Source organism: Protopterus annectens, chromosome 2.part2 (assembly GCF_019279795.1).
Source record: "Protopterus annectens isolate FY-2018-M chromosome 2.part2, PAN1.0, whole genome shotgun sequence".
NCBI classification, from domain to species: domain Eukaryota; kingdom Metazoa; phylum Chordata; order Ceratodontiformes; family Protopteridae; genus Protopterus; species Protopterus annectens.
Genome location: NC_056730.1, coordinates 593163972 through 593183039, shown reverse-complemented (window position 1 = coordinate 593183039; position 19068 = coordinate 593163972). Strand labels below are relative to the sequence as shown.

Below are 19068 nucleotides of genomic sequence, written 5' to 3'. Positions count from 1 at the left end.
AAAGTAGACTCTGCTATAAGAAACTACAGGTGGGGAGGAATAAAGAAAGGTCTGAAAGTTGTAGGAAAGGAACCTATCCCTGCCTTGGATGTAGTTGCTGTAAGGATGTAATTACTGATCCCTCCTTCATGCATCCTATCAGTCAAAGAAAATACAGTTTTGATAACTATGCTAGTTGTATCACAACACATGTGTATTTGGCTACTTCTACATTATGTTCAGCATTCTATGTGGGAAAATGCTCTAGAATGTTAAAGGAACGAATCATAGAACATAGGTCTGAAATTAAAAGTAATGTAGAAAAGTACAGTTTTGTACCTACCATAAATGTAGATGTTCGAGTGCTAATACAGCTGCAGTCATAACAGATGGGTTCTCCTGCCGTCAGGCGGGTCCTCGGTCGGCCGAATTCCAAAGTCTAGGTCCTGTGTCGGTTGTCGTCGCTTTCTTTCCTGACGTCAGTGCGACAGGGGTATACACGACACAGCCAACGCCATTTTCTTCAGTCTTTCTTGCCCCAGATGTCAGGTGCCCCCAGAAGGAAGGCAATATATATATATATATATATATATATATATATATATATATATATATATACATATACATATACATATATATATATATATATATATATATATATATATATATATATATATATATATACTATATAATCATGCATTGCAATATAATCAAAAAACAGTAGTTGCAAGCAAATACACCATAGAAGGATAACCCAGTCAAGTTGTAAGATGAGGAGTTAGCCACTAGGTCTGTACCCAGAGGGGAAGGAGGGAGGGAAACCTGGACTGCAGCTGTATTAGCACTCGAACATCTACATTTATGGTAGGTACAAAACTGTACTATGTTCATCGTGCATACAGCTACAATCATAACAGATGGGTAGAATCCCAAAGCTACGCACAGGGTGGTAGGCACTAGGTGGAACTGGGAGGAGCCAGAATGCCCTGCAACACAGCAGTGGCAAAGCCTGCTCTAGTTTTGGAGTATAAAGGTAGGTGGTAGTGTTTAGTGAAGGTATGCACAGAACTCCAAGTGGCTGCCTCCAAAATATCTTTGGTAGGGACTCCTCTGAGGAAGGCTGCAGAGGTAGCTGTGGCCCTTGTGGAGTGGGATCTGATGCCTACAGGTACAGATTTACCATGAAAGGAGTAACAAAACCGTATGCAGTGGCCTATCCATTTTGAAATTGTCTGTTTGGAAATTGGCTTCCCTTGAGCTCCTAACAGCATAGGACACAAAAAGAGTTGTTCTGATTTCCTGAAAGGCTTTGTTCTGTCCAAATAGTAACAAAGCTGTCTATGGATGTCTAAGGAATGTAGCAGCCTTTCCCCTTTGTTTTGAGGATTGGGGTAAAAGGTAGGTAAGTGTATGGCCTGATTTAAAGCTACCCTGGATACTACCTTAGGCATAAATGACGGGTTGGTTCGTAGGGAAACCCTGTCCTGATGGAAGATGAGAAAGGGCTGCACAGCCATGAGGGCTTGTAGTTCCGAAACCCTACGAGCTGAGGTAATGGCCAGAAGAAAAGCTGTTTTCCAGGACAAATATTGCAAATCTGTTGAGGCAGCTGGTTCAAAGGGAGGCAATGTTAATTTTTCTAGAATGTAATTAAGATCCCAGGCTGGTATTGGTTGTTTCCTTGGAGGTCTTATATTCTTAGCCCCTCTGAGGAACTGTCTTAAGAGTGGATGGGAGAATAAGGGTGGATCAGTGTTGTATTCTGCAGAAATGGCTGAGGCATGGATTTTGATGGAGGAAAATGAAAGTCCACTGTTCAACAGCTCAGCTAGTTACTGTAATATCTGAGGTAAATTCAGTTTTCTAGGATCCTGGCCTTTTTTCTCATTCCAAGCGCAAAACCGTTTCCATTTTGCGGAGTAAGCCTTTCTAGTAGATGGCCTTCTGGCCTCCAAAATGACATCCTGCACCTCCTTGGAGAGTAGGGTCTGTTGTGGTGTTAAGGAATTTTCCATGCAGCCAGATTGAGTGTTTTCAGCTGACTGTGAAGAGTTTTGTAGCTGTGCTGAGTCAGTAGAAGAGGCATTAGAGGTAGGGTCCAGGGAGGAGAATGTGTTAGGCTCCTCAGGAGTGGGTACCAGTGTTGTCTTGGCCAGTCTGGAGCAATCAGTATCATCTTCGGTCTGTCTGCTCTTGCTTACAAGAGCACCTTGGGCAGAAGAGGCAAAGGTGGGAAGGCGTAAACTGTCCGTGCTGCCCAACTGAAATAAAGGGCGTCCACTCTCCAGGCCTTTGGATGGAATGTCCTTGAGCAGAATTTTGTCAATTGAGGATTCCTGTGGGAGGCAGAGATCTATGTCTGGCCTTCCCCACGCTTGGATTATCTTTGTAAACACTTGAGGATGCAACTTCCATTCGTGCGGGTCTGTCATATTTCTGCTTAGATTGTCTGCCAGCGTGTTTTCCAAACCTGGCAGGTACTGTGCTTGAAGTTCGATTTGCCATTCCAGAGCCAAGTTCCAAAGTGACATGGCCAGCCTGCACAGGGGGTATGAATGTGTTCCTCCTTGTTTATGTACCACATTACTGTGGTGTTGTCTGTTCTTATCAATAATTGCCCTGGATGCAGGAGGTCCTTGAAAGCTGTAATTGCATTTATCACTGCTAGCATTTCCTTTTGATTGATGTGAAGGTGTTTTTCCTTTTGGGACCATTTGCCCTGAATGCACCTGTCTGTCATGTGTGCCCCCCAGGCGTAGTCTGAGGCGTCTGTTGTGATGACTTGATTTGCTTGAGGCTTGCAGAATGGTAGACCTGTGTTTGTTTGGCATGCTTGGGCCCACCATAGAAATTCCTTTTGCAAACATGGGATTAGTGGTATTATTGTTTCCAAACTGTGGCTGTGTTGAGACCATAGGTTTTTTAGGTACCATTGAAGTTTCCTCATATGCAACTTTGCACATGGGATTAGAAGAATGCAAGATGCCATGAAGCCCAGAGCCTGCAGGATTTTCCTTGCAGTTAGCCTGATACAATTTGCTAGTATTTTGAAGTACTGAGTTAGTTGTCCCTGTTTTTCTGGCGTAAGATAGGCCATCTGGGTGTTTGTGTCCAAGTTGGTACCCAGGAAAATTATTTTCTGAGATGGTGTTAGCCTGGATTTCTCTTTGTTGACTGTGTATCCCAGAGAATTCAATAACTGTGTTACATAAGCCAGATGTTCCAGAAGTATGTGTTTGCTGTCCGCTTGGATCAGGCAATCGTCCAAATAAGGGTAAATTTGTATCCCTTGAAGTCTGCAGTAGGCAATTACTGATGCCAGGCATTTCGTGAAAACTCTGGGCGCAGTAGATAAGCCAAAGGGCAATGCAGAGAATTGATAGTGGATTGAACCTGCAAGAAATCTGAGGTATCTTCTGCAGTTTTGTCTGATTGGGACATGCAGGTATGCCTCCTTGAGGTCCAATGTTACCAGCCAAGACTCCTTGCCCAGCATGGGAAGAAGCTGCTGTAAGGTGAGCATCTTGAATTTTGGTACGAGTAGAAATGTGTTTAGGATGGATAAGTCCAAAATGGGTCTCCAATCGGTTCCCTTCCTTGGTACCAGGAATAGTCTGGAATAAAAACCTTGACCTTGTTCGTGAGTAGGTACCTCTTGAATAGCTTTCATGACCATGAGCTTTGAAATTTGTATTTGAGCCTCTGCCCCTTTGATTGTGTGGCAGGTTCGGCATGCCTCTCATTTTTGGAAGAGTGTGAAAACGAAATCTGTAGCCTCTGTTTATAATGTCCAGGATCCATTTGTCTGTTGTGATAATATGCCAATTTTTTTGAAAATAAGGCCAGCTTTCCCCTTTGCATGCCAAGCAAGTCTCAACTGGCAGCACCCTTGGGAGGAAAGTCATTGGGTTTGTTTCCTGTATTGTTGTGCACTGTCTTCGCCACCTCTTGGTGCTGGAGTTTGCCATTGTCTGCCTCTATATGATCCTTGAGATTGTCCTCTGCCCCTTGTGCGCCTGTATCTACCTCTATGGGGCTTGTCCGTGGCTGGAAAGGACCAGTTTTTTGAAGGCCAACTTCTGCTAAAACGTGGTGGTTGTACCTGTAGAAAAGCTTTGACAGTTTGCATAGATTAAGCATTTTCTTCCATTTTCCGTAGTATCTCCTCAGCATTAGTACCAAATACATCCTTTTGTAAAGGAGCATCTAATAGTTTAGCTTTAACATGATCAGGCAAGGTTTGTTCCCTAAGCCAGGCATGTCTACGAATGGCTGATCCTCTAACAGCAGCTCTACTTGAGGCCTCTAGTGCATCATAGCCACATTGTAAGGTGCGTTTACCCACTTGTTCTGCACTATGCATCATATCCTGCAACTCCTTCAAATCTGGTTGTTCAGGTTGTGACATTTTATTCCTTAATTGTGATAACAGAAACTGCTGATATTTAAGCATATGGAACTGACAATTTAAGGCCCTCATGGCTAGGGTGGCCGAGGTATATACCTTTTTTCCCCACCTTTCTAAGGATCTAGACTCTCTTTCGGAAGGTAATGGATTCTTAGCAGTAGAGGCCTTCATTCCCTTGGGGCCTTGAGAAATGGTTTCAGGGTCAGCATTATGGCTTTTGTAAAGAAATTGGTGTGAGTTAGGAACTCTGTAGTACCTATCAGGCTTGACTGGGGCAGGAGGCAGGGAATCCGGATTAAGGCAAGCCTCGAGTAAACATCATCAAGTATGTCCAAGACAGGAGGTATCGCCAGAGGTCTGTGCTGAGGTAGCAAAAGAAATTCCCTAAGTCTTTTCTTGGAATCTGAAAAATCTTGGCCTTCCCAATGGAAGTGTTCCCTCAAGGTATGCAAGGTTTCCCGAAGAAAAATCCTCTGGGGGAGATACAGAAGGAATGGACTGCTCTGCATCAGAATCTTCAAAAGGAGAGTACGAGTGTTCCTCTTCATCAGAATGTTCTGAAATAATGGCGCCCTGGTCAGAAGAGGGAGAATCTTCCTCCACTCTGGGTCTCTTGTCCGGAGGGGGTTGGGAACCCCTGATAAGAGTAATTAAATCCTCAGCCATTTTGAGCATCTGCTTTTTAGGCATGGGACCTGGAGATGGGCCCTGTGCAACAGGCCTCTTGGGATGCATGGCTGATTTGGACTTAGTAAAGGCCTTTATGGAAAAGGAAGATGAGGGTCTAAAGACACCATGGGTGGAAGTGGACCTGTCCACATTAAGAGGCTCAACACTCACAGTGGCTTCGGTAGCTGTAGTCAGGGTATGGGCCGAGGCACCTGCGGACACTGCCAGAGAAGTGTCATCGGTAGTCAGGGGCTGCGTAGGCGCCTCGCTGAGAACCGGACCACGTGTAGCCGGTTTTGGAGTGGTGTCGGTGGAGACCGCGGACCTCGCGTGTCGGTCTTTGTCCTTGCGTTTTTTGGACAAAACGGTAGTCGGAGTCTCCGACGACATTTTATAATCAAAAGCTTTACCAAAAAAGTGCTGGGCGAACTCCGCCCGACGCTTAGTGCGTTTATTGAAAGTAGCACAAAAGCGACAGCCCGAGACGTCGTGGTCTGGGCCTAAACAAGGTATACAGAGGGAATGGAAATCCTTATGTGGTATTTGCTTCCCACAAGAAATACAATTGTTAACTTTGTCTGACATCGGTCTGAGGCAAGAAAAGTTTCCCCAACCGGGTACTTAGCTTTAAAAAAGACTTCGGTTTCCAAATTTTCGTAATTTCAGGAGCTGGCCGACCGGCACTTGCGAAATGCTTCTGCTTCGGGCACCGCGCGGCAAAAAAGACTGAAGAAAATGGCGTCGGCTGTGTCTTATATACCCCTGTCACACTGACGTCAGGAAAGAAAGCGACGACAACCGACGCCGGACCTAGACTTTGGAATTCGGCCGACCGAGGACCCGCCTGACGGCAGGAGAACCCATCTGTTATGACTGCAGCTGTATGCACGATGAACATCAAATGCTTTGGCAAAACATATACATGATAAAGGGGACATGCATAGTTTTAAATTTAGAGCTATAAAAGTGCTGCAGAAAAACACAAGAGGTGGGGATACGGACAATAAATTGGAAAATGCTGAATTTGCTTGTATTTTAGAATTGAATGCAGATAAAATTCCAGGCTTGAATGGGGCAGTAAGCCTGAAACCATTTCTGCAAAAAAAAAATATATATATATATTGCAGCAATTTGTACTTTTGTATTGATTAACTGGTTATCTAGCTTTTCTGTTGTGATTGGTTGGCTGTGTCAAATATGTATATTTTAGAAATGCTTTTTATTTTTATACACTGAGGAAAGAGAAACCTGGGAGCTTAAACATTTCTGCTGTTCGTTGTCTTTGTTTTATCTTGTTTGTTTTATCAAACGTAGTTTGCTGCAGTTTTTTCCCCTTTGTTAACTTTAACATATGGCATAAGGAGGTACATAATCCAACAGTACAGCACCCCAAGTTTATCCTCCTGGGTGGTCACCCTTGTGAGAACATACCTCTTGATAAATGTGGCCCTGAATGAAAACCTAAAGCTAGAGATCACATCCAGCTTACATCACCTTGCAAGTAGTTTGCTTAGTTGCTGCATACGCACCTAAGGATGTATTCAAATAAAAAAGGCTTGATATATAGCCAATGCTCTGGCTAAATGAGCCCAGAAACATGACATAAGAATGCTGCCACTGTTTGAGACTGAACAACTTATAACAGTTTGATCCTGTTTGCAGGATAGACTTTAAAGGGGACATACTATGAAGAAATCAGTATTTAACAGGGCTACAAATGGGACTTTACAATGAACAGTACAATGTGCAATGAACAAGAGCATAAGAGACTCCATGGTAAACATCTACCTGTCCCCATTTTACATCTACTAGGAGCCAGTTGTCCAGGTAAAGAACAGCTTTACACTTTAAAGTCTACAACTGAATGCACTGATGGCCATAAACTTGGAGAGCACCCTGAAATCTAAGAAAATGAACAGGGCCTCCTTAAGAGGGATGACTACAGTAATCCTATTTAACACGCACAAACAAGCTCTGCTGAATCTAGGCACTGGTCTGGGGAAAGAGCCCTCTGTCTGGAGTTTTACACTAAATTTCAGCCAGGGACTCCTCCTCTGGACAGGACCAGCTGCAGGTATGCTCCAATCATTAGACCTAGGAATGTGTAGCATTTGAATAAAAGCAAAACACACAAGTGGGCAGCTGTGTCTGCACAATTTCACAGCCCCTCAACAAATCAATGCACAGGATGGGAGCAAACTGAAGCCTTGTTTGTCAGTGGTGAGAATGTGACACACACAGACTAGGAAGATGCCTCACAACTAGACTTGCCTGCCTCCACTTCTGCAGTTCTTTGAAAGTGTTATTTTAAAGATCTGGGACTGAAGCAACCACTTTGTTTTTTACATGCTCTGAAAAAGACCTTGGGCTCATCAGGGACCCTCCTGTTCATTCTTTGTGGACTCTTTCAAGAATCTCTATTCTCAAAATAGGAAGATATTTTAGATGCCTCATCTGAAAAACTGCTTGAACTGGGGTAAACTTCATCCACTCATGGCAGTGCTTCACATTGTACTCTCCCAATTCAAATCAGTAAAGGTGTTATGGCAGGTCTTGGCTCATTATTTGAGTTGTCACACTTAAAACTTACTTGTCATGCTTTGGGCTCCACCAGAATCAAGACCTGAAATATGCAAGTTTCAAAACAGTACTGGCGTACTCAGGAGCAATGTGCACTCTCTCCTAGCACAGTTTGTCTTTTCGGCTTTTCCCGGTTAGGGGTCGCCACAGCAGAACTCCGGTCCGCTAATGATTGGCAGTAGATTTTTTATGGTGCCGACTTGCCAGCCCGACGTCCAACCTTCAGCGAAGGCACGCCCATTCAAGCATGTCTTTCGGAGGCCATTCGACCGCGGGGAGGACATGCAGACTCCACACAGAAGGCACTCCAGACGTGAATCGAACAGGAGAACCTCTTGCTGTGAGGCAACAACGCTACTGTTGTACCACTGCGGCTTCCTAGCACAGCACTCTCCTAGCACAGTATGCAACAATATTCACGTAACAGACTGTACACTTCTGCAACCAGGGTAGATTCCAAAAAGTGCCAAAATGGGGTTGAAAAGTAGATACACAATCAAAGACCAACTAACAATGGACCATAACGTTTGCTCGAAAAGGTAAATTATTTTCTTAAGTGTCATGCTGCACGTTTTATTTTGGAAATTAAGATTCTCTCTCTCTCACACACAAACACACATTAAAGCACAGTCCAAAGAATGCTCCAAAGGAATGCCATACAAAATCCATACATATGAAACCAGCTTGCACAATTACCTTTCTCCTCCAATTTGAACTTCCTCAAACAATGTGCACTCTCCAAGTACCTCATCAGTCAAGGAATTAACACTGGTTTGGATAGAGCCACCACATGCCTGCAAAAAAAAAGACAAGAAAGGACTCGCCTGGTTAGGGTAACTGAAATCAAAATTTGGAGTTGTTTTAAAGACTTATTTTATAACAACTTTGTTAATTGAGTAAATGAACTGCTCCAAAAAATTTTCAGCCAAACACTGAGCCCAGAGACAACATATGTATATAAAAACACAAGTATAGTACAGATCTACAAGAAAACAGGAGTATACGTAATATTTACTTATATTTTATTTCATACAATTTAACTGGGGTAGGGCAATGATCCCATTGCTTACTGTTCCAAGTAATGGCACCAATAGCATATTATGGCAAATAACATATCATGGTACAGATGCTATGTTTCATCACTCTGAGTTATGAAAGTCTACCTTCTTTACAATACGTTTCATGATGTTAACTATAATAATGCATTAACTGCTTTTGGAGAACAGCTGACTAGAATTTATTACACTGTCTATAGATATTATATATATATATATATATATATATATATATATATATATATGTGTGTGTGTGTGTGTGTGTGTGCGCGTGTGTACATATATATGTATGTACACAATATATATATATATATATATATATATATATAAATATATAAAATATACACACACATGTACATCTTTCACACAAAGAACACGGGCTGACATATATATATATATATATATATATATATATATGTCAGCCCGTGTTCTTTGTGTGAAAGATGTACATGTGTGTGTATATTTTATATATATATATATATATATATATATATATATATATATATGTCAGCCCGTGTTCTTTGTGTGAAAGATGTACATGTGTGTGTATATTTTATATATATATATATATATATATATATATATATATATTGTGTACATATATATGTACACACGCACACACACACATATATATGTGTATATATATATATATATATATATGTGTGTGTACATATATATGTATGTATATGTATATATATATATATATATATATATATATATATATATATATATATATAAAATATACACACATGTACATCTTTCACACAAAGAACACGGCTGACTATATATATATATATATATATATATATATATATATATATATATATATATATATATATATATATATATATATATATATATATATATATAGTCAGCCCGTGTTCTTTGTGTGAAAGATGTACATGTGTGTGTATATTTTATATATATATATATATATATATATATATATATATATATTGTGTACATACATATATATGTACACACGCATGCGCACACACACACATATATATATATATATATATATATATACACATACATATATATACACACACACACATATGCGCGCACACACACACACACATATATCTTTCACACAAAAACACGGGCTGACTAAAAAAGAACAGTCTCCAATCAGTTGCAGGACTATCAGTCAAAGCTTCCACATGCTCCTTTCCCTACTGTAACACAGAAAGAGCTCAGTGCAAGGTTACAAGCATCCAAGAAAAAAAAACAGGATACATTCAGAATGTCAAATGCACAGAATGGCAGATCAAAAAAAAAATCAACCCTCAAAACACTGACAAAAAATGAAAACAGTCTACATTGGGGGGGGGGGGCGCCCCACAATCCCCTTCCTAACTATATATAACAAATCCGAGATTACACCAAAGTGGGAAAAAGCAAAAACTCAGCCCCTGCTCACCACAACCTTGGGCAACTTCTAAGACAACTGCTCAATTTTCCAGTTTTTACATTTTTGGGTCTATTTTTTCATATCGATATTATTCAGGGCATTCAATATTCTGGATGTATCCAAAACAAAAAATCTCAGAAAATTATTATGAAAAAAAACAAACAGCAAGAAAAAGTAGTAGACTATAGGTGGCATGTGATAAAATAACTTCCAAAGTGGAAAGAGACTCAGTATATCTACTAAATGACAAACTCTTGAAAATAAAGTTAAAAGAATTTATATTGGGCAATTAGTCTTTTATGGCATAACACAAGTAGGCAGGCAGAATGAAACCAAATCAGCTATAGACATCACGGTGGTGCCAAAAGACAGAATAATCACAACCTACTCTGAAATCTTGTACAGAAAGGAAATCATTTGACAAATTAAACATCGCACTACAAACTCGACAAAGACAGTTTAAACTCTAAGAGACCACAGCAATCTAATTTAGTGAAGGTGAGGATTCCAAATATATACGGGGTACAAACTTCACTTATTAAAATGCTTTTGAGACAACTGGCAGAACCTACTCTACAAATGGAAAGAGTGATGGAAATTCTTTACCAGCTTATCTCTAACAAATAAGCCAACCATACAGTGAAGGCAAGGGTGCTTCAAAACCTCGAGCAAACAGTCTTTTGAAAAGCACAGCTGTGCACAGTTATCATAACAGAAAATCCCCACAAAAGAAAATCATGCAGCGGCTCAAGAAGAATTACCTTTCATCCAACTGCTGATTTAAGTAATGCCCACTAACTCCTACACTGCACTGGCACTCCAGACTGTAGTGGCTTAACACAAGCGGCTTACAGCATATTGTTTTCTCTCCTAGTACACTGTTCACAGGTACTTACTATGCTACTTATACATGAGGATATTACAGTTGTATAAGTAAGCTTACCATAACAGTCGATATTCAAATGCTTACTGCTGCAGTAGCTTTAGCTATATGGATTGTATCCTGGTAATGATACAACAGCCAGACAGCTTCTAAAGCTTTCAGGGCACCTTCCATACACCCAGACAGTTAGCTTGAGGTGGGCTAAGTCAGGTTTGGACGTGAAGCTCTCCAGAGTTTTCCTGATGCTGAAGACAGTGGTCCTTTGCGGACTTTCAAGGATCAACGGCAGGCTAAAGGTGTTCTATTGCTGGGCAGATACGTTCAACTTTGGGGGGGGTGGAACCTTCCACTTAAATTACTTTTTCTGTAAAACTTTAATATTTAAGCTAGGAAAATGTATTTTTGACTGTCACGTTACTTTTTACTTTTGTGACAAAAAAGTTTAAATTAAATTGCTTTCCGTGGGGAAACATTTTATTTTTGGGGACTGGGCAAGTGTTTAAAGCACCTTTTAGTTATGTTTTAACAAGAAAAAAAGTTACTTTTTTTAAAACCTCCCCCCCATTTTACGTACTATTGCTACAAAGCTTCCCAGGGAACTGGGCACCTTCTAAAGCTTAACCATGTAACAACTTACTGGTTAGTTCTACCTTCTTCCAACCATAAAAATAAAGACTGCTAAACAGCCTTTGCCACCACAGCAGGCTGACAAAATGCCTCAGCTGCATGTGCACAACTCTGCTGCAGCCAAAGCTGGTTCCTCAGGCCACTCATTTTTCCTTGGACCCCACTCGTGTAGTCCTTATAGCCACCACGGACCTGGGGCTAGACACAAACTCTGTGGTTGCTTGAGTGCCCTTTGTGGGCAAAGTTTAGACACTTTTGTCATCCCTGTGAGAAGGGGACGGGAATGCCATGCTGCTTAGCCAGAAAACTGTGCTCATGCCTGGGGAGGATACTGCTGTCAAAAGCAGGTCTATTTCTTCAGATATTCCTGTCAAAAAGAAACAAATATACGTCTTCTGTCTCAGTTACCCTGAACAGGATTAATTTATTGGGCTAAATTCAGGGTTTACTGCAGGCTCTTGTACCTTCCTGTATGGCTGCTTCTGGAAGACAAAGTCTTGTTATTTTCTGAAGAGACTTAAGAGTCTGAATTTCAAAGTGATCAAATGAACAACATCTTTAGTAGCCTAATCATATGTCCCCATGAAGTTTTTAGACCTTACATTTTAAGTAAGAATAACCCAGAGATGAGCAGAACATTTACATTTTGTCCCTATCCATGAAGGACTGGGGTGTTAAAACTGGTGAATTTGCAGTTATCCATCCACTCGTCCAGATTATGTTTGAATAATGTAAGAAAATTACTTTGTTTTATGTAGAGACCAATATTATTCCATAGAAGTGGTAATTCTGCGGTATGTTTATATCTGTTCTCCAAGTTCTATTTATGTTGCAAGAGAGATCTAGATCTCTTGAGCAGGAGTTTATGCCTACACTGGACTTATAAATGTGCTGTAGCCTTGAAGGTTAGGGTCATGTTTAGGCTCTCTACTCCAGGCAGATATTGCACCTCTGTAGCCTGTATGACACAGAGAAGACGGAAAAGGCTTTGAGATTGTCTGCAGTTTTTATGACTGAGGTCTGTGATTTTCTTACTAAACACTGCAGGCATTAGACTTGTGTCAAACGTTTGGAGATGCACATACCGACGGGACATTATACTCAATGACTGACCTGATCAGTGCAGAATACAGTGGAATGATCACATCCCTGAACCTGGATGCCATACCATCAGTAATAAGCTGCCCAATGAAAAAGCACTTTCGTACAATGGTGGATACATGACTACTGAAGGGCAGTATGTGGTCTACATAGGCTCTCAGACCCCTACCTACTGGATCAATTTTCAGGGTTATCAGTGTGTCAGTTACAGGAAACTTGGCGATTGCCAAATGAAACTACAATACATTTCTTGGCATTCAGTTTTAGTCTACAGTTTTGGGAGTACGTAGAGTAGCCCATCCTAATTTGAGATCTAATTTGCTATCCAATGAGTTACACAGAATTAACATTTAGCTGGGATAAGTTTATCTAGGATATTAGAGTGTGGGGGTGATGATGTATGCCTTTGTGAGGTGTTGATATGCGGTATGTACTGATCTGCCCACTTCTATTAATTTAGTAACCTTCTAGAAGTTAACCAAGTTAAGTTAGCAGTATCTGCCCTTAACAAATCCAAAGTTAACCAAGTTAAGTTAGCAGCATCTGCCCTTAACAAATCCAAACTGGCTTGGTTCGAGTTTGTAGGTTACCCATGTCCTTGTTGATTTATTTCATAATGATCCTTTCCCTTGTCTTACAGATGAGACTGGTCTGGAGTGCATAAAATTTGAAAATATTTGCCCTGCTTTATTTCATGTTCACATTTATATTCTGATCACTTATTAAATCATTGAGTTTCTGTAGTTTTACAACTAAATGAAAAATATTAACCCTATGTAACACTATTAGATACTCCTTTAGTTAAAGGCAAACTGAGTGTACTACTTAACAGAAAATTATGTCTTACCATAAACTTGACATCTGTGTTGTCCATCTTCATCCCTCCTCATGACTGGGTCAGAATCCCCAGCTACGTAGTTCCTGGGTGACTCTCATGGAAGGATGTGCCAGAGTACCGTCAAGCCAAAGGAAGCCCTGCTTCTATATACAATATCTAATTTATAGTGCATAACAAAGGTGTGATTGACCAGGTGGCTGCCGCACAATTACCACCAATTGAAATCCTGGATGAAAAGGTAGAAGTAGAAGCCATAAATCTAGTAGAATGCACTCTTGGAGGTCAAGGTAATTCTAAGCCTCTGAGAATAAATGAAGGTCAAACAGTCAGCGAACCATTTCACCAGTGTGATTTTTGCACTGCTCAACCTAATTTGTTAGCAGAGAAGGCAATAAAGAATTGGTCTGACTTCCTGTGCTAGTTTGTTCTCTGCATATAAAAATGCAGTTGTCTATGATCAAGGAGATGCAGAATGTACTCTTTGTTGGAAAAATTGGAAAAATTGGGAAAAAATACCAATAATTGAATAGATAATTAATGCTGCTTTCCATGGCTACTTTAGGCATATAGGAGGGATTGGTATGTAGTGAAACTCTGTCTTTATGAAAGCTTATGTATGGAGATTTGGAAGATAATGCCTGTAGCTCAGAAATTCTCTTCCCTGAAGTAATGGCTACTAAAAAAATTGTCTTCCATGCCACAAACTTCATGTTACAACTGGCTGCTGGCTTGTAAGGTCAGAGTCAAACTCTGCAGCAGGACAGTGAGGTCCCAAGGTGGGGAAGGTTCTTTAGTGGGAGGTCTCAACAAGAAGATTCCTTTCATAAGCATAATCTAAAAGTAGACAAGGAGCGAGATTAGTTAGCTGTATGAAAATTAGCAATTTTGCCAAAATGTCAGAGAATAACAACTCTCTGTGCTATGTTATTCTCTATGACTGTACTTGTAAAAAATATGTATATTAATTATATTTAAAGTTTAAGTTGAGTCTTAATAGTCACAAATCCTTTTTAACTAGGTTTTCAAATTTCATTACTGTATTTGGAGATTTTCTCCCCGGGCCTCTGCTGAAAATGGACATATATCCAGTCGGACTTTCCCATTCAACAAATGTAAAATAAATAAATTGCAGCTAGCTGAAGCTTGATGGCGGAGAAACTTGATCTTTCCTTAAACAGGGTACTAAGAAAAAGCTGAATATCAGAGACGGATGCTGAGAAGGATCAATATTTTACTTGCAGTCCAAACAAACCTTTTCAATTTACTGTTGTAGACTTCCTTAGCTGAAACATTTTGTGAGGCTAGCAGGATGTTACAAACCAGGGAAGCAAGCCTGGTATGTCTTACTATGGCTGGAAGTGGATAAACCACACAATCAGATTGAGGGCATGAAGATTGTGGTGGTGCAATCCTGATGGGTGAGAGAGAAGGTCCTGTCTTGGGTCCAGTATCCATGGAGGATATCTTAAGAGGAGACCAGATGAAGGGGGAAACCATATCTGTCAAGGCCAGAAGGGGGCAATGAGGATGACTGAGCTCTTCAGCCTATTTGCCTTCTGAAAAAAAAAACTTCAAATCAACGGAAGAGGGGGGCAGGCATAAAGGAGACCCAGGGGCCAATCGTGCACCAGAGTATTGGGGACTCCCCCCTCCCCGAGGGGTGGGACTCGCTGCACTTGTTGAGGGGAGAGGCGAAAAGATCACAGCAAGGCTGACCCCTACGGCTGAAGACCATGTTCACCACTGACTGACAGAGACCACTCATCTGGAATTAGGAGATATCTGCTGAGGCAGTTTGCAAACTCACTGAAGTTGCAACCAGAAGGCAGTCTGAAGATATCGCCCATTCCCACACCCTCGTGACCTCTCTGCACAAAGGGTATGACTGGGTTCCTGTTGATGTACCAGACTACAGACATGCTGTTGGTATGAACTGCAATGGTCCCCAGAACCTTCCTGAAAAGGCTTGCAATGTTAGAAGAACTGCTCTCATTTCAAGGACAGTGATATGCATCCTGGTCTTCAGAGGGGACCACGTGCCTTGGTAATGCCCATCCCACCCCAACAGGGAAATATCAGTGGTCATTGTGGCTATTGGAGGTGAACAGAGAAGGGTCTGCCCGAAAGGAGCTCGTCTGAATTCACCAACGAATATGACAGTTGCAGACTAGTGTCAGTCTGATGGGAACAGGACAGAGGTTGGTAGAGTATAGACCACTGTACTGCTAATGTCCACTGAAAGATTTGCATAAAGAACCTTGCCAGAGGAACTAACAAAATTGCTGCTAACATCAACCCAAGAGCTTGCAAGACTAGATGTGAGTGAAGGGGCAGGTGGAATAATAGTTACCAGACTTGACTACTCAATGCTGTAATACGGTGAAAGGGAGAGAAGCTATTTGATCCCTGCGTTTAACTGTGCTCCTATGAATTCTGTATAGGAGTCAGACTGGACTTGTCTAAATTTATGGTGATGCGTGCAAAATAATCTCTGGCTTGGAGAAGTTGATGCCTCATGGTGCAGTGAGGAGCCAACTGTTTAAGTATGGAAACACATGGAATCCTTTGAGTCTCATGTAAGCTGCTACAAATGCCATTCATTTGGTGAACACCTGGGGGGCTGTGGTTAGCCCAAAGGGCAGTGCTCTGAACTGAAAGTGACTGGCTCTCAGCCCAAAGTGCAGGTATTTCCTGGCGCTCTTGTCTATTTGGATATGACAGCATGCTTCCTTGAGATCTACTGAGTACATCCAATCGTCCTTGCGCAACAGGGGTAAACTGGACTGAACCGTAACCATTTGTAACCTCAACTTCTTTACACAAACATTCAGTCTGCTTAGATCCAGTATGGGTTATCGGTCCCCTGTCTTTTTTGCCACCAAAAACAAGAGGGAGTAGGTTCTGAATCTTTTGTTCAGTCAGGGTCTCTTGGATGACTCTTTTGCAGCAACTTTTTAAATTTCTTGGGCTGCCTGCTCCATCTGACTGGGTGGCACATCATGGAGCTTTCTTGCTGTTGAGTGAAGAAAGGAAAAAAGGGAATGTAGTATCCTCTGGATATTATGCTTACAACCCATGAACTGTTTTGTCAAGTGTGTCTAGGCTTCTGGGTGCAAAGAAAGTTGACCCCCGACTGCTTCCAGAGATGGAGAGTTGGGCAGTGCTTCAGGGGCAGTGATAGGGCTCGCCATGGAACGCATCTCTGAAGCCCTGGGTCTGCATGCCCCCTCTGCCTCTAGGGAGACGTTGAACATTAAAGCCTCCTCCCTCTGTCTCTGGAGGACGGCTCCCCGCACGGGTCCTGGAAATACCCTTAGGATGTACAGAACCATTTTTTTCCTCCATGCTGGTTCCTCCAAAATACCTCTGAGGTGTAGATAAACTTATTCCCAATGGCAGAAAAGGTCTTCCCGTTCTTTTTGCTGTGGACGAGTGCATCTCTAACAAAAGGCCCAAAGAGTGATGAGCTATCAAAGGGGGGCATTAATAAAGGGCACCTTAAAGGGTTCTGTAAAAATCACACACTCATTCAGGCAAGCCTGCTTAGGGATAGGCCTGAACCAACAGCCCGTGCGGTACCTTCCTCTGTATGGAAGATTAGCCTCATCGAGGAGTTAGCAATGAGCGACAATAGTGTCCAGCTTGGGAGAAAGTTTAAGTTCCTCTGCAAGCATGGACTCAGTAAGACAGGCTAAAAGCTCTTTGATCAGCTCTCTCTGAAGCAAAGTAAAGTGAACTAGATAATTTACAGACCACAGCGCAAAAGTGGCGGCATAAATGCACTTTCCAAACCCGTCCAACTGTCTAGAATCCTTGTTAGCCAGACAGACATTGGCACTCTCCTCTGCCAGTTCTTTCATAACAGCCTCCACCACCACAATGGTATTAACTAAACTACAGAAATTTTAACTCCAGTGTTTCCTGTCAGACGGTGGGGCTAGAAACCTATTGGGACATTTAGGAATGGGCTTGGTGGTTATCAACTTCCTTCCATTCCTGGCGGGAAATCAATCAACTCATCTGCTGGGAGGGTGGGGGGGGGGTCACCTAGGAGATGGACCTGCTCCCTAAGGCCTCCAAGAACACTGACTCTTCAAAAGGAAACTGGACAGACCAGTCACCTTTCTGCTTCAGGATCTCCAGAATGAATCCGAATGAGATGTCATCAGGTGGGGATCCTTCTCACTCATCGAAGTCAGTGTCTTCAGTTAATGACTCCATCAGGGAGACAATGTACCTCTTTTTGCACGTCTTCTTCAGGGGAACTTCCTCCAAAGTATTGGAAGAGGAGGATCCTTCCTAGGCTGAAAGAACCTGGAGCCTATTCGGGTCAGGCTGGCTTGGGACAGGATGAGTAGGCTCAAGACTACGACCCAAAGGAGATACAAAATATACCCCAGGGATTACCTCAGTGTCACTGCTCAACAGAGGCACAGCAAAATAATGGGTATAGTTCCCCATACTAAAGGGGTGGCTTAAGCCACAAAACTATGGGCTAGGCTTGTAAATGCCCTCGGGCAGATAGCCTAGTATGAACCTATGAACCTAAAAGTAGGCTGCAGTACGTGAGATGACAGATCTCCAATGTGGGAGAATACCCTTTCTGCTACCTGGAAAGCGGACGGATCTGGCAAAGCCCTCTCCGCCTCCCTCACAGCTGAGGCATCGAAGGGAAAATGGCCAGGACTCACCACTTCCATACATAAAAGCTGAATATCAGAGACGGATGCTGAGAAGGATCAATATTTTACTTGCAGTCCAAACAAACCTTTTCAATTTACTGTTGTAGACTTCCTTAGCTGAAACATTTTGTGAGGCTAGCAGGATGTTACAAACCAGGGAAGCAAGCCTGGTATGTCTTACTATGGCTGGAAGTGGATAAACCACACGATCAGATTGAGGGCATGAAGATTGTGGTGGTGCAATCCTGATGGGTGAGAGAGAAGGTCCTGTCTTGGGTCCAGTATCCATGGAGGATATCTTAAGAGGAGACCAGATGAAGGGGGAAACCATATCTGTCAAGGCCAGAAGGGGGCAATGAGGATGACTGAGCTCTTCAGCCTATTTGCCTTCTGAAAAAAAAACTTCAAATCAACGGAAGAGGGGGGCAGGCATAAAGGAGACCCAGGGGCCAATCGTGCACCAGAGTATTGGGGACTCCCCCCTCCCCGAGGGGTGGGACTCACTGCACTTGTTGAGGGGAGAGGCAAAAAGATCACAGCAAGGCTGACCCCTACGGCTGAAGACCATGTTCACCACTGACTGACAGAGACCACTCATCTGGAATTAGGAGATATCTGCTGAGGCAGTTTGCAAACTCACTGAAGTTGCAACCCTAGTTGTCAAGTGCCAAAGCATCCAGGGGAAGAGATGGACCCAACATAGATGGAGCCAACCCCATCCCCCAGACCCGGTGCTGACCTCTCCAATCAGAGATCTGCTCTGATCCGAAGGGATAGGAACAGGGATGATCAGGGGCATCATCACAGTCGAGGAAAGGGGTTTCCCTGGCAC

The 19068-nt window shown here is 42.3% G+C and overlaps 1 protein-coding gene across 2 annotated transcripts in view; it reads right to left on the bottom strand.

The window, feature by feature from the left end:
* The window catches only part of CCT7 (chaperonin containing TCP1 subunit 7), a 1331840-nt gene that overhangs the window by 316069 nt on the left and 996703 nt on the right, over positions 1 to 19068 (bottom strand). For both annotated transcript variants that reach the window (XM_044064044.1, XM_044064045.1), the window contains one exon: positions 8333 to 8430. In XM_044064044.1, coding sequence (XP_043919979.1) covers positions 8333 to 8430 — 98 coding nt within the window. The remainder of the gene's footprint in view (positions 1 to 8332; positions 8431 to 19068) is intronic.